At 35.3% G+C, this 12,029-nt stretch overlaps 1 protein-coding gene across 8 annotated transcripts in view; it reads left to right on the top strand.

Moving 5' to 3' along the window:
• The window catches only part of DDHD1 (DDHD domain containing 1), a 105,376-nt gene that overhangs the window by 48,428 nt on the left and 44,919 nt on the right, over positions 1-12,029 (top strand). For 4 of the 8 annotated variants that reach the window (XM_072761591.1, XM_072761592.1, XM_072761590.1 and 1 more), the window contains 3 exons: positions 673-774; positions 2,679-2,807; positions 3,872-4,019. In XM_072761591.1, coding sequence (XP_072617692.1) covers positions 673-774; positions 2,679-2,807; positions 3,872-4,019 — 379 coding nt within the window. The remainder of the gene's footprint in view (positions 1-672; positions 775-2,678; positions 2,808-3,871; positions 4,020-12,029) is intronic. The other 4 variants (XM_072761598.1, XM_026000673.2, XM_072761597.1 and 1 more) reach the window with 1 other exon arrangement.

Here is a 12,029-nt window from a genome sequence, read left to right as displayed (position 1 = left end):
TACAAGATGTCACAGCATACATTGTTACTAGTGACTTTTTTTTTTTTTCATTTTATCACTGATCAGTTAAAGAGCTTCCAATTTGATTTACTTTGGCAAAAGTTTCATTTTATAATTCTTTTAGCAACTCAAACAGAGTTGTGAAAAGATTTTGTTTCTGTGGGAAGCTTCCATTATACACTTCAGTAATAGAAGGCATCTAGTGGAATGTATACTTTGATATTTTCTCAGGAAAACTGCAATTAGATGTTTAAAATGTTATTTGTTCCCTTCTTAATTTGCACATCAACTGTCAACTAATTTGGTGAGAGTAAATAACCTTAATATTGTAAAGATGGGGCTTATAAATCCCTTATGCATACAAAAATACCATGACCTATTTTTTTATTCTGTCTGTGCAGAGACATTAAATGTGATGATCACATAGTTGTCTGATAAAATTTGGGTATCATTTGCCTTTTTTCATTCAATAAAAGTAGAGCATATATTTGATAAACATTATTAAACTACTATTTTGCTTCACTGATTTTTAATTAGAAAATTCTATACATAAACATTTGGAATAATGTTTGTCAAATACAACTCCTTTTTTTAAAGTTAATACAACAAAAAGGCAAAATGGCAAACCTCATTTACAATTTACTTTGAAGCTCAGTGTTTTTGCTTTCTTAGTTGCCTACCACCTCCCTCCCTTCTCCCTCCCTTCTCTGTTCAAATGGAGAGGATATAAGGAGAGTTCAGATGCGGCAGGTCTTAAGCGAAAGCGTTCTCAAGGTACAGTAACTGTAGTTTCATTTCTCCATGTAGTTATACTCCCTGGCTTATAGTATTCAGTATTTAAAGCATAGAAATTACTAGTTTTTTAGAAATGTGTCCGTTGTGCTATTTTGTTTAGAGTTACTTGATTATAAGGGATATAAACATTTGTAAATAATATATGTGGTCCAGTAATAAGATGTTTACCAATACTAAGATGTTTTACTTTAAAACAGTTTGTGGATGATTTGAAGAGAAACAAAATTTGTTGGCTTGACACTATTCTCTTAATATCTTGGTCCCGTAGTTTCAATGTTTTAAGCATATGTCGCTCAAAACTATTTTAACATAGATGTGGTTTAGAAACATTAGATTAAAAAGCATAAAATAGTGGTTTGGATCAGACATAGAAAAGTAAATTATTAAACTCTTGAGAAAGATTTTCCTAATTTACAAAAAGTTCTTTTATTAAAAAAAGAAAGCTGAGTTTGTACATCGTGGATGTTTTTTTGGTTTTTTGTTTTTTTGTTTTTATTTTTTTAATTGAAGATATTGTTTGTCACATTAATTGCATCTTGGTCTATGTTCAATGTTAGTAATGTATCCTGACAGATAAATGAAATATACATTGGTTTTTCATACATTTTTGAAATTGGATTTGTAATCAAGAACAATTTCCCAGAAAGGATTTACTTTTCTATGTGTTCTAGTAGGAAATAGGTTTTCATAAAAATGACTTTGATCTTAGATCTTGGCCAGGGCTATATAACCTTTCACGTTTAACTTGAGGTTATTTTCAACCCAGCTTCAAATCAGAATAGTTAGGCTCTGCTGGTAATTTGCTTTATGGCAAGTCATTTAATCTCTTTGTACCTCAGAGTCTTTATATATAATGGGAGATAATATTTTGTTTAAAGATGATTTGTTTTAAATAAATCAGGCATAGCAGTTTTAAGGTGCATAGTTTTCTGAAGATGGGTATGTGGATTTTTTCTCACCTCTATTCCAGAGATACAGAGAGAGGAAAGTTTAAGGCCTTCAGGATTATAAGAATTATCAAGTTATGAATGGATGAATACGTTATGACAGTTCTTTTAATCTATTGCTTCTGCAAGCATTACTAAATTAGTGATACATGTCAGGCTCTGTGCTAGGACACTGTGTTTGGTGTTAGTGGTGCAAAATGATCAAGACATTAGTACCTGCCTCAGACAGCTTATATGTATTTCTTGAGCATAGAAGTTTGTGGGTTTTTTGGGTTTGTTTTTTAGCTTATTTTCACCAGGCATATCTTAGTTACAGAAATGCAGTAACCATACTGATTTGAACATTATAGTAGAAAAAAATGTCTTTGATTTCTTATTAAAACATCTTTTAACTTTGGATTTCTGTTATGGTGAGCAATATCCAATGATAATTGGTCTTCATATCTATTTCAAAACTACCATCTATTCTAATAATTTAGATTGTTCTCTTCCCAGTTTAAAGATAATTTTTTTCCCTTAGTCTTGTTTTATCTGGCACTGAGTGAAATTTTCACAGATCCAAAAATAAAATCCACAGAAGAAAAGAAACTTAAGTTTCTATGTCAAAGGTATTGAGGACTCAGACCTAAGAAACAGTTATATCATCTGGGAAAGTAATTCTTTAATAATCAAAACATATTAATTACATGTTAGAGGTTAAAATTATGGTGGTTAAGCCAGTTATTCTGTGTTCTTCTAACAAGTTGACATTCCCTGTAGCATGGTTAATCATTTATAAGATAAAGTCCCTGTATTACTTGCTTCATATCAATATGTGTTTCAGCAAAATAGTTTTTATTGAGCTCAGTTCAGATACGGATTCAAAAATCTGTGTATTATAATTATTTACACTTATAAATAAGAGACCTTCAAATTAATTTTTCCTTTTTGCAACAGCTATTCATAGTTTCAAATTGAGTCGAAATCACGTTGACTGGCACAGTATGGATGAAGTGTATCTTTATAGTGATGCAACAACATCTAAAATTGCAAGGACAGTTACCCAAAAACTGGGATTTTCTAAAGGTAATTGTTAAGTGTTACTATGCTTTGTCAAAATTTGTAGAATCTTTTTCTCTTATATTCAAAATAGACTATTCAAATTCTACTTTTAGAATATTTTAAATATGTTTTAAATTTAGTGACAGTTACTGCCCTGTTAAATGAAACTTTATTAAGGTGACTAAATTCACATGTACTTATCAGTGATAATCATATATTTAGAATGATCTGGCAGGATTAATATCTTTTATACTTCTAGAAACACAAGAGCAGTCAAACCTCAGGCAGTGATGTGAAAATAAAACATGGCAATTAAAGGTGAAAGCTAAAATTTTCTGTTGGGTCTAGTGAAATGGAAGTCATGAGTGGATTTGAAGTCTAGGTAGGTGAAGAAATAGAGGCAGTGAGAATAGACAACTCTTTCAAGAAGTGTGACTAAGGGAAGAAAAGAGGAAATGGTACCTGAGGAAGATGTGAGAGCATTATTAATAAATTCTCAGAAATTTTTGTTAAGTCTGGTATTTTTTTTGCTATTCCATCTTTTGTTGTGATTTCTTTGATAACAGATGTGCTTGAGTATATTCTTTGTTTACTAGTCATTTATATTTGTCTTGTGAATTATCTTGTATCTTTAGCCTGTTCTGCTATTTGAATGGTTGTCTTCTCACTTTTTGATTAGTAAGCCCTCCTTTGTACCTCAGTAATTAGCTAATTATGCATATATTTTGCAAAATTTTTCCCAGCTTGTGATTCATCTTTTATTTATGCTTCATGGTATTTTTTTGATAGACAGCTTTTTAAACTTTTGTGTTCAGTCCATCCTTTATTCCTTCCTTTTCTTTTTCCTGTGGTTTCTGACTTTGGTGTCATGTCCAGTTAAGCACTTTGTATCTGAGCCAGTCAAGATACATTATCTTACAAATTTCATCCCCACCCAACCCAGTGAATTTTTTTTTCTTTTTTCTTTTTGTTTTGATTTGTATTTTTTTTCTTAATATACCTTTTACTTTATTATTTCTTTCAATATATATTGTCAAAATGCTATTTCTGGAATACATAGTAAACTTAGAATCATAATTTTTCTACAGCATCAAGCAGTGGGACCAGACTTCATAGAGGTTATGTAGAAGAAGCCACATTAGAAGATAAGCCATCACAGACTACCCACATTGTATTTGTCGTGCATGGCATTGGGCAGAAAATGGACCAAGGAAGAATTATCAAAAATACAGCCATGTGAGTTCTTTGATGAATGCATTCTTCATCTAGTCTAATAGTCCAAACTTGTGTCTGGAGTGTAACAGAGTTTAATATTTCCACCACACGTTTTTTCAATGCCAGTTACTGTAATACCTACTTTATATATGTGCTGCCGAACTGAGCACTGTAATACCTACATTATAGATGGAAATTCTGGACCAGATTTTGGAGTGATTATGTCCAGATGATGGTGATGATGATATTTGAGTTTTTTCCCCCACCGCATTGAGAAGGTGAAGGATAAAGTGTTTTTAACTTATTGATTTACATTAAACTAAGATTGAAAGTAAAGAAAAACGTTTAGTTTTCAATTTGTATCTTGCTCTCTGAACTGCAGAAACAGAATAATTGCAAAGTTTCATGATTATGAAGAACCTAGGAGTTATTTAAATTGCCGGTCAGCAGTTTAACCTGGCCAATTAATTACTACAAGAGGGAACCAGACTCTAAATTTTACTCAGAGAACGTGGGTGTTTACCAATACACCAGGTACATTGTTTACCTCATTAATTTACTTATATTCATATCTTTATTCTAAAAACTCCAACATGTTATGGAGGTGGAGGATGTTTGTATTTGTGTTTGAAAAACATTAAGGACTGTATTTTGAAAGCAAATGTTAGGGTTAAAAAGTTTCACCTAAAATTTGGCCCTAACCTAGCAGCCAGTATGAAGAAAAATCTAATCTGGGGTGCCTGCATGGCTCAGTTTGTAGAGCATGCCACTCTTGATCTCAGGGTGATGAGTTCAAGCCCCGTGTTAGGCGTGGAGCCTACTTCAAATTAAAAAAAATGAAAAAGAGGGATGCCTGTGTGGCTCAATGGTTGGGTGTCTGCCTTTGGCTGAGGGTGTGATCCCAGGGTTGGGATCGAGTCCTACATCGGGCTCCCTGCGTGGAGCCTGCTTCTTTCTCTGCCTATGTCCCTGCCTCTCTCTATGTCACTCATAAGTAAATAAGTAAATAAAATCTTTAAAAAAATCTAATCATATTTATGATGTGATGAAAATAGATCAGTTGTTGATTCAGAGCACACTTTATCTGGTTCTGAGGCTTCAAGTAAATGTATTTCTTCAGTCCTTATAGAGCAAATACTATGTGATACCAGGAACTTTGTCCTCATCAAATAATAATAGTGCAACATTGCATTTTGTTTTCACTTTTTATTGTAATCTCTTAATGCCAACTAATGGATTAAAGTAAAAGTACAGTTCAGCTTTTAAAAACTTTGTCAGATACTGCCAAGCCACCGTAATTTGGTCAATCTTCATAACTTTTATTACACAAATCTCTTCCCTCTGATTCTGACTTTATTTTTTGTTGAGTTGCACATTACTTCATATATATACGTTTTTGTTAAAATGCTGATCTTTTGCTTGGATATTTAGGAACCCGAGAAATAGGTTTAATGGCATGTTTTCTCTGGAACTATTGATAAATGGGAAGGTACTGGCTTGCATATTTTGGGTGTACCTGAGGGAAGACCTAACCATAAAGGCTTAAGCCAAAAGGAAGATTTAGTAATTCATAAAACTGAGAATTCTAAACCTAAAATTTGCCAGTCATGAGAATCCAGAATTCAGTGTCTATCTACTCTGCTTTCCTTCATTTTTGAGCTATACTTAGACATCTGGTTCCAGATATGGTTTATATTGTGTTCAACTTCAAGAAGAATAAGCCCTTTTTCCATAAGTCCCAGTTGGTTTAGGCATTTCAGTGACCAGTGGTGTCACATCCAGCTACCTGAATCTACACATGCTGCTATGCAGGGTCTGATCTGCTGAACTTGTCATTTCCCACAATCAGATGAAAATTGGCTTCATCATAATCATAGGGAGAGGTAGAGCCACAGATGAAAATCAAGAGCTAGTATTGGAACTAGGATGAATGAATCCAGAGTGGCTCAAAAAAACAAGTATCTGCCAGGGCACCTGGGTGGTACATTTGGTTGTGTGTCCAACCCTTGGTTTCTACTCCGATGACAATGTCAGGGTCATGGGATTGAGCCTCGTGTCAGGCTCCACACTCAGTGCTGAGTCTCCTTGGATTCTTTCCCTCTGCCCCTCCTGCTGACTGACTTGACTATCTCTCAAATAAATCTTTAAAAAAAAAAAAAATTGTTGGCTATAGAGAATTGGCATTATTCCTTCAGAGACAGGTTAATTTGATGGAAAACTCCCCACATAAATTAGTAATTGATAGAAAATAAACAAAAAGGAATTCAGCTTAATGGAAAATCCAGAGAATTTCATAATCCTTTCGCTGCTTTCTACCATTCATTCCTAAGTTAGCTGTCCAAAACTAGAGAAAGAGTAAAATTAACTCCATCCTGGTCACTGCCCTTCTGAATCTTGTTTGTATTTGTGAGACTATAGTTGAAATGAACAAAGTAGTATAAAGGGTTATCAGACTCCACCCTGCTGGCAACGTTTTGTTCTCTGAGGACCTTTGAAATCATGTTTTTAGAATCCTAGAGCTAGGTGTTTATCCTTCACCTTATTTTAGTGATTGATGTGGGTTGAGAAGAAAGTTTATAGACAACTTCTAGGAATATCAGAACTGGTTTACTGAAATGGATGAATGTATCTGAAATTGGATTTACTTTTTGTGGCACTTTATCATAAGGTAAATCTTCACTAAATTTATACGCTAATACCGTGCTAAAATTTTAGCAGAGTATAGAGACTTTCTAGAACATGGTAGATTTAACTCTTAAGATAATCTTATTCCCTCTTGAAACTTAACTAAAAATGATAGCAAAGGAATTTTAATTTTTTAAAATTTTTGTATATTTTTCTATTGGAGTTCGATTTGCCAACTTATAACACCCAATGCTCATCCAGTCAAGTGCCCCCTCGGTGCCAGTCACCCCATCCCTCCACCACCTCCCTTTCCACTACCCATTGTTCATTTCCCAGAGTTAGGAGTCTCTCATGTTCTGTCACCCTCTCTAATTTTTCCCACTCATTTTCTCTCCTTTCCCCTATAATCCCTTTCACTATTTTTGATATTCCCTTTATGAATGAAACCATATGATGTTTGTCCTCCGATTGTCTTACTTCACTCAGTTTAATACCCTCCAGTTCTATCCACGTTGAAGCAAATGATGGGTATTCGTCATTTTTTTTTTAAAGAGTTTATTTATTTATTCATGAGAGACACAGAGAGAGAGGCAGAGGGGGAAGCAGGCTCCATGTAGGGAGACCGATGTGGGACTCGATCCTGGGACTCCAGGATCACACCCTGGGCCAAAGGCAGGCGCCAAACCGCTGAGCCACCCAGGATTCCCTATTCGTCATTTCTAATGGCTGAGTAATATCCCATTGTATATATAGACTACATCTTTATCCATTCATCTTTTGTGGACACCGAGGCTCCTTCCACAGTTTGGCTACTGTGAACATTGTTACTATAAACATTGGGGTGCAGGTGTCTTGACTTTCACTGCATCTTTATCTTTGGGGTAAATCCCCAGCAGTGCAATTGCTGGGTCGTAGGGTAGCTCTATTTTTAATTCTTTGAGGAACCTCCACACAGTTTTCTAGAGTGGCTGTACCAGCTCACATTCCCACCAACAGTGCAAGAGGGTTCCCCTTTCTCCACATCCTCTCCAACGTTTGCTGTTTCCTGTCTTGTTAATTTTCACCATTCTCACTGTTGTAAAGTGGTATCTCATTGTGGTTTTGATTTATATTTCCATGATGGCCAGTGATGCAGAGCATTCTCTCATGTGCTTGTTGGCCATGTCTATGTCTTCTTTGGTGAAATTTCTATTCATGTCTTTTGCCCATTTTATTGGATTGTTTGTTTCTTTGCTGTTGAGTTTTAATAAGTTCTTTATAGATCTTGGATACTAGCCAATAGGTCATTTGCAAATATCTTCTCCCATTCTGTAGGTTGTCTTTTAGTTTTGTTGACTGTTTCTTTTGCTGTGCAGAAGCTTTTTATCTTGATGAAGTCCCAATAGTACATTTTCACTTTTGTTTCCCTTGCCTTCATAGCTGTATCTTGCAAGAAGTTGCTGTGGCCAAGTTGAAAAGGGTGTTGCCTGTGTTCTCCTCTAGGATTTTTGTGGATTCTTGTCTCACATTTAGATTTTTCATCCATTTTGAGTTTATCTTTGTGTCTGGTGTAAGAGAATGGTCTAGTTTCATTCTTCTGCATGTGGCTGTCCAATTTTCCCAGCACCATTTATTGAAGACTGTCTTTTTCCCAGTGGATAGTCTTTCCTGCTTTGTCAAATATTAGTTGACCATAGAGTTGAGGGCCCATTTCTGGGTTCTCTATTCTGTTCCATTGATCTACGTGTCTGTTTTTGTACCATGCTGTCTTGATGATTACAGCTTTGTGATACAACTTGAAATCCAGCATTCTGATGTCCCCAGCTCTGGTTTTCTTTTTCAATATTCCCCTGGCTATTCAGGGTCTTTTCTGATTCCACACAAATCTTAAGATTATTTGTTCCAACTCTCTGAAGAAACTCCATGGTATTTTGATAGGGGGGTTGCATTAAATGTGAAAATTGCCCTGGGTAGCATTGACATTTTCACAATATTTTTCCAATCCATGAGCATGGAATATTTTTCCATCTCTTTGTGTACTCAATTTCTTTCAGCAGTGTTCTGTAGTTTTTAGGACATAGATCCTTTACCTCTTTGGTTAGGTTTATTCCTAAGTATCTTAGGCTTTTGGGTGCAATTATAACTGGGATTGAATCCTTAATTTCTCTTTCTTCAGTCTCATTGTTAGTGTATAGAAATCCAACTGATTTCTGGGCATTGATTTTGTATCCTGACACATTGCCGAATTGCTGTAGGAGTTCTAGCAGTCTTGGGATGTAGTCTTTTGGGTTTTCTATGTACAGTATCATGTTATCTGCAAAGAGGGAGAGTTTGACTTCTTTGCCAGTTTGAATGCCTTTTATTTCTTTTTGTTGTCTGATTGCTGAGGCTAGGACTGCTGGTACTATGTTGAATAGCAGTAGTGAGAGTGGACATCCCTGTCGTGTTCGTGATCTTAGGGGAAAGGCTCCCAGTGTTTCCCCATTGAGAATGATATCTGATGGGCTTTTTGTAGATGGGTTTTAAGATGCTGAGGAATGTTCCCTCTAACCCTACACTCTGAAGTGTTTTGATCAGGAATGGATGCTGTATTTTGTCAAATGCTTTCTCTGTATCTACTGAGAGGATATGGTTCTTGTTTTTTCTCTTGTTGATATAATCTGTCAGGTAGATTGTTTTACCAGTGTTGAACCAACCTTGGATCCCCGCGATAAATTCCACTTGGTCATGGTGAATAATCTTCTTAATGTGCTCTTGGATCCTATTGGCTAGTATCTTGGTGAGAATTTTTGCATCTGTGTTCATCAGGGATATTGGTCTCTAATCCTCCTTTTTGATGGGGTCTTTGTCTGGTTTTGGAATTAAGGTGATGCTGGCCTCATAAAACGAGTTTGGAAGTATTCTGTATTTGTAAGTATTTTGGAAGTATTCTGTCCCTTTCTAGCTTTCAGAACAGCTTTTGTAGAGTAGGTATTGTTTCTTCTTTAAACGTTTGATAGAATTCCCCTGGGAAACCATCTGACCCTGGACTTTTGTGTCTTGAGAGGTGTTTGATGACTACTTCAATTCCTCCTTGGTTATTGGCCTGTTCAGGTTTTCTATTTCTTCCTGTTCCAGTTCTGGTAATTTGTGGTTTTCCAGAAATGCATTCATTTTTTCTAGATTGCCTAATTTATTGGCACATAGCTGCTCATAATACGTTTTTAAAATTATTTGTATTTCCTTGGTAGTGGTTGTAATCTCTCCTTTTTCATTCATGTTTTATTAATGTGAGTCTTTTCTCTTTTTTAATAAGGCTGGCTAATGGTTTATCTATCTTATTAATTCTTTCAAAGAACCAGCTCCTGGTTTTGTTGATCTGTTTCACAGTTCTTCTGGTCTCTATTTCATTGAGTTCTGCTCAAATCTTTATTAACTCTCCTTCTTGGTGTTGGTTTTATTTGCTGTTCTTTCTCCAGTTCCTTTAGGTGCGAGGTTAGCTTGTATATTTGAATTTACTCCAGTTTTTTGAGGGATGCTTGTATTGCGATGTATTTCCCTCTTAGGACTGCTTTTGCTGTATCCCAAAGATTTTGGTTATGTCTTCTTTTTCTTTAGTTTCCATGAATCTTTTTAATTTTTCTCTAATTTCCTGGTTGCCCCATTCATTTTTTAGCAGGATGCTCTTTAACCTCCACGTGTTTGAGTTTCTTCCAAATTTCTTCTTGTGATTGAGTTCTAGTTTCAAAGCATTGTGATCTGAAAATATGCAGGGGACATTCCCAATCTATTGGTATCAGTTGAGTCCTGAATTGTGACCCAGTATGTGGTCTATTCTGGAGAAAGTTCGATGTGCACCTCAGAAGAATATGTATTCAGTGCGTTCGGATGGAAAGTTCTGTATATATGTGTGAAATCCATCTGTCCAGTGTATCATTTAAAGCTCTTGTTTCTTTGGTGATGTTGTGCCTGAAATATCTGTCATTTGCAGCAAGTGCCGTGTTGAGGCCTCCTACTATTAGTGTTTTATTATCTAAGTATGTCTTTACTTTGGTTATTGATTGATTGATATACTTGGTAGCTCCCACATTAGGGGCATAAATATTCATGATTGTTAGGTCTTCTTGTTGGATATACCCTTTTAGTATGATATAGTGTCCCTCTTCATCTCTTACTACAGTCTTTGCGATAAACTTTAATTTATCTGATATGATTATTGCTACCCCTGCTTTCTTTTGAGGACCATTTAAATGGTAAATGGTTCTGCAACTTTCATTTTCAGGCTGGAGGTATCCTTAGGTCTCAAATGAGTCTCTTGTAGACAGCAAATAGATGGGTCTTGCTTTTTTATCCAATCTGATACCCTGGGTCTTTTGATGGGATCACTTAGCCCATTCCCATTCAGAGTAACTATTGAAAGATATGAATTTAGTGTCACTGTAATATCTTTTCAATCCCTGTTTTTGTGGATTATTTCCTTTGGCTTCCTCTTTCTTTAACAGGGTCCCCACAAAGGAATTTTTAAAGAAGAAAGGCATCAAGCTGTAAGCACAGAAAAAAATGGAAGGACAACAGCAAACCAGATTGTCAACAAAATTTATTTTTTGAATAGGAAATATATTCACATGGTTTACAAAGTATAAAAATGTGCAGAATGAGAAGTCTGACTCCCATTCCTCTCTCCATCATCCCCCATTGTCTTTTGTCCTTGTGTCTCATAGCAATGTTATTCATTTGTTTTATATTTTTCTAAAATTTCTTTCAGCAATGCAAATTTTTTCACACAAAGGTGGCATATACACTTTTGGGCCTTGCTTTCTTGTGTAAAGGGTGTACCTTGTCAATTGTTTTCATTTTCTATTTTCATCCTTTCCTATATATATCTTAAAACCAATTTGTGTTATCAATTGATTTTTTTAAATTGAGAATTATAAAGATTTATTTTTTCAGAGCTATTTAATGATCTTTAATTGGACAGTAATTCTTAGGTCCTATTAATTTCTCTCTCTCTCTCTCTCTTTTAAAATATCAACTAAGCAAGCATTCATTGCCTACAGGGGAACAATGAAGCTTAATAAGCTTATAGCAAGACGCAACTTTGTGCGGAGCCTTGTAGCTGTACAGTCATGGATTGTAGCCTGTGCTATAGTATAATGTTTTTTAATCATTCCTGTTTTGTTGTTTTCTCTGTTCTCCATTGGTCTCAGGGTTTCTCATGTAGTCAAGACCCATATATTTAGAAAATATTTTACCATTTTTAGTAAGGCAAATCTGGAGGCATAGCCAATCTCTCTCCCTTCCTCCGTCCCAGCCCTCTCTTCTCCCTCTTCCCTTCCTTATCCCCTTCCTTCCTCCATTCCTTACTATTTTCTTTCATCTTTCTCTTTCTTTCCTTTTTTTGAATTATTGCAATTAATTACAACCAAGTGATTTAGGAGACATACCTGC

This window comes from Vulpes vulpes, chromosome 6 (genome assembly GCF_048418805.1).
Source record: "Vulpes vulpes isolate BD-2025 chromosome 6, VulVul3, whole genome shotgun sequence".
NCBI lineage: Eukaryota > Metazoa > Chordata > Mammalia > Carnivora > Canidae > Vulpes > Vulpes vulpes.
The sequence above is the reverse complement of the archived record's forward strand: the minus strand, read 5'-3'. Positions and strand labels throughout refer to the sequence as shown.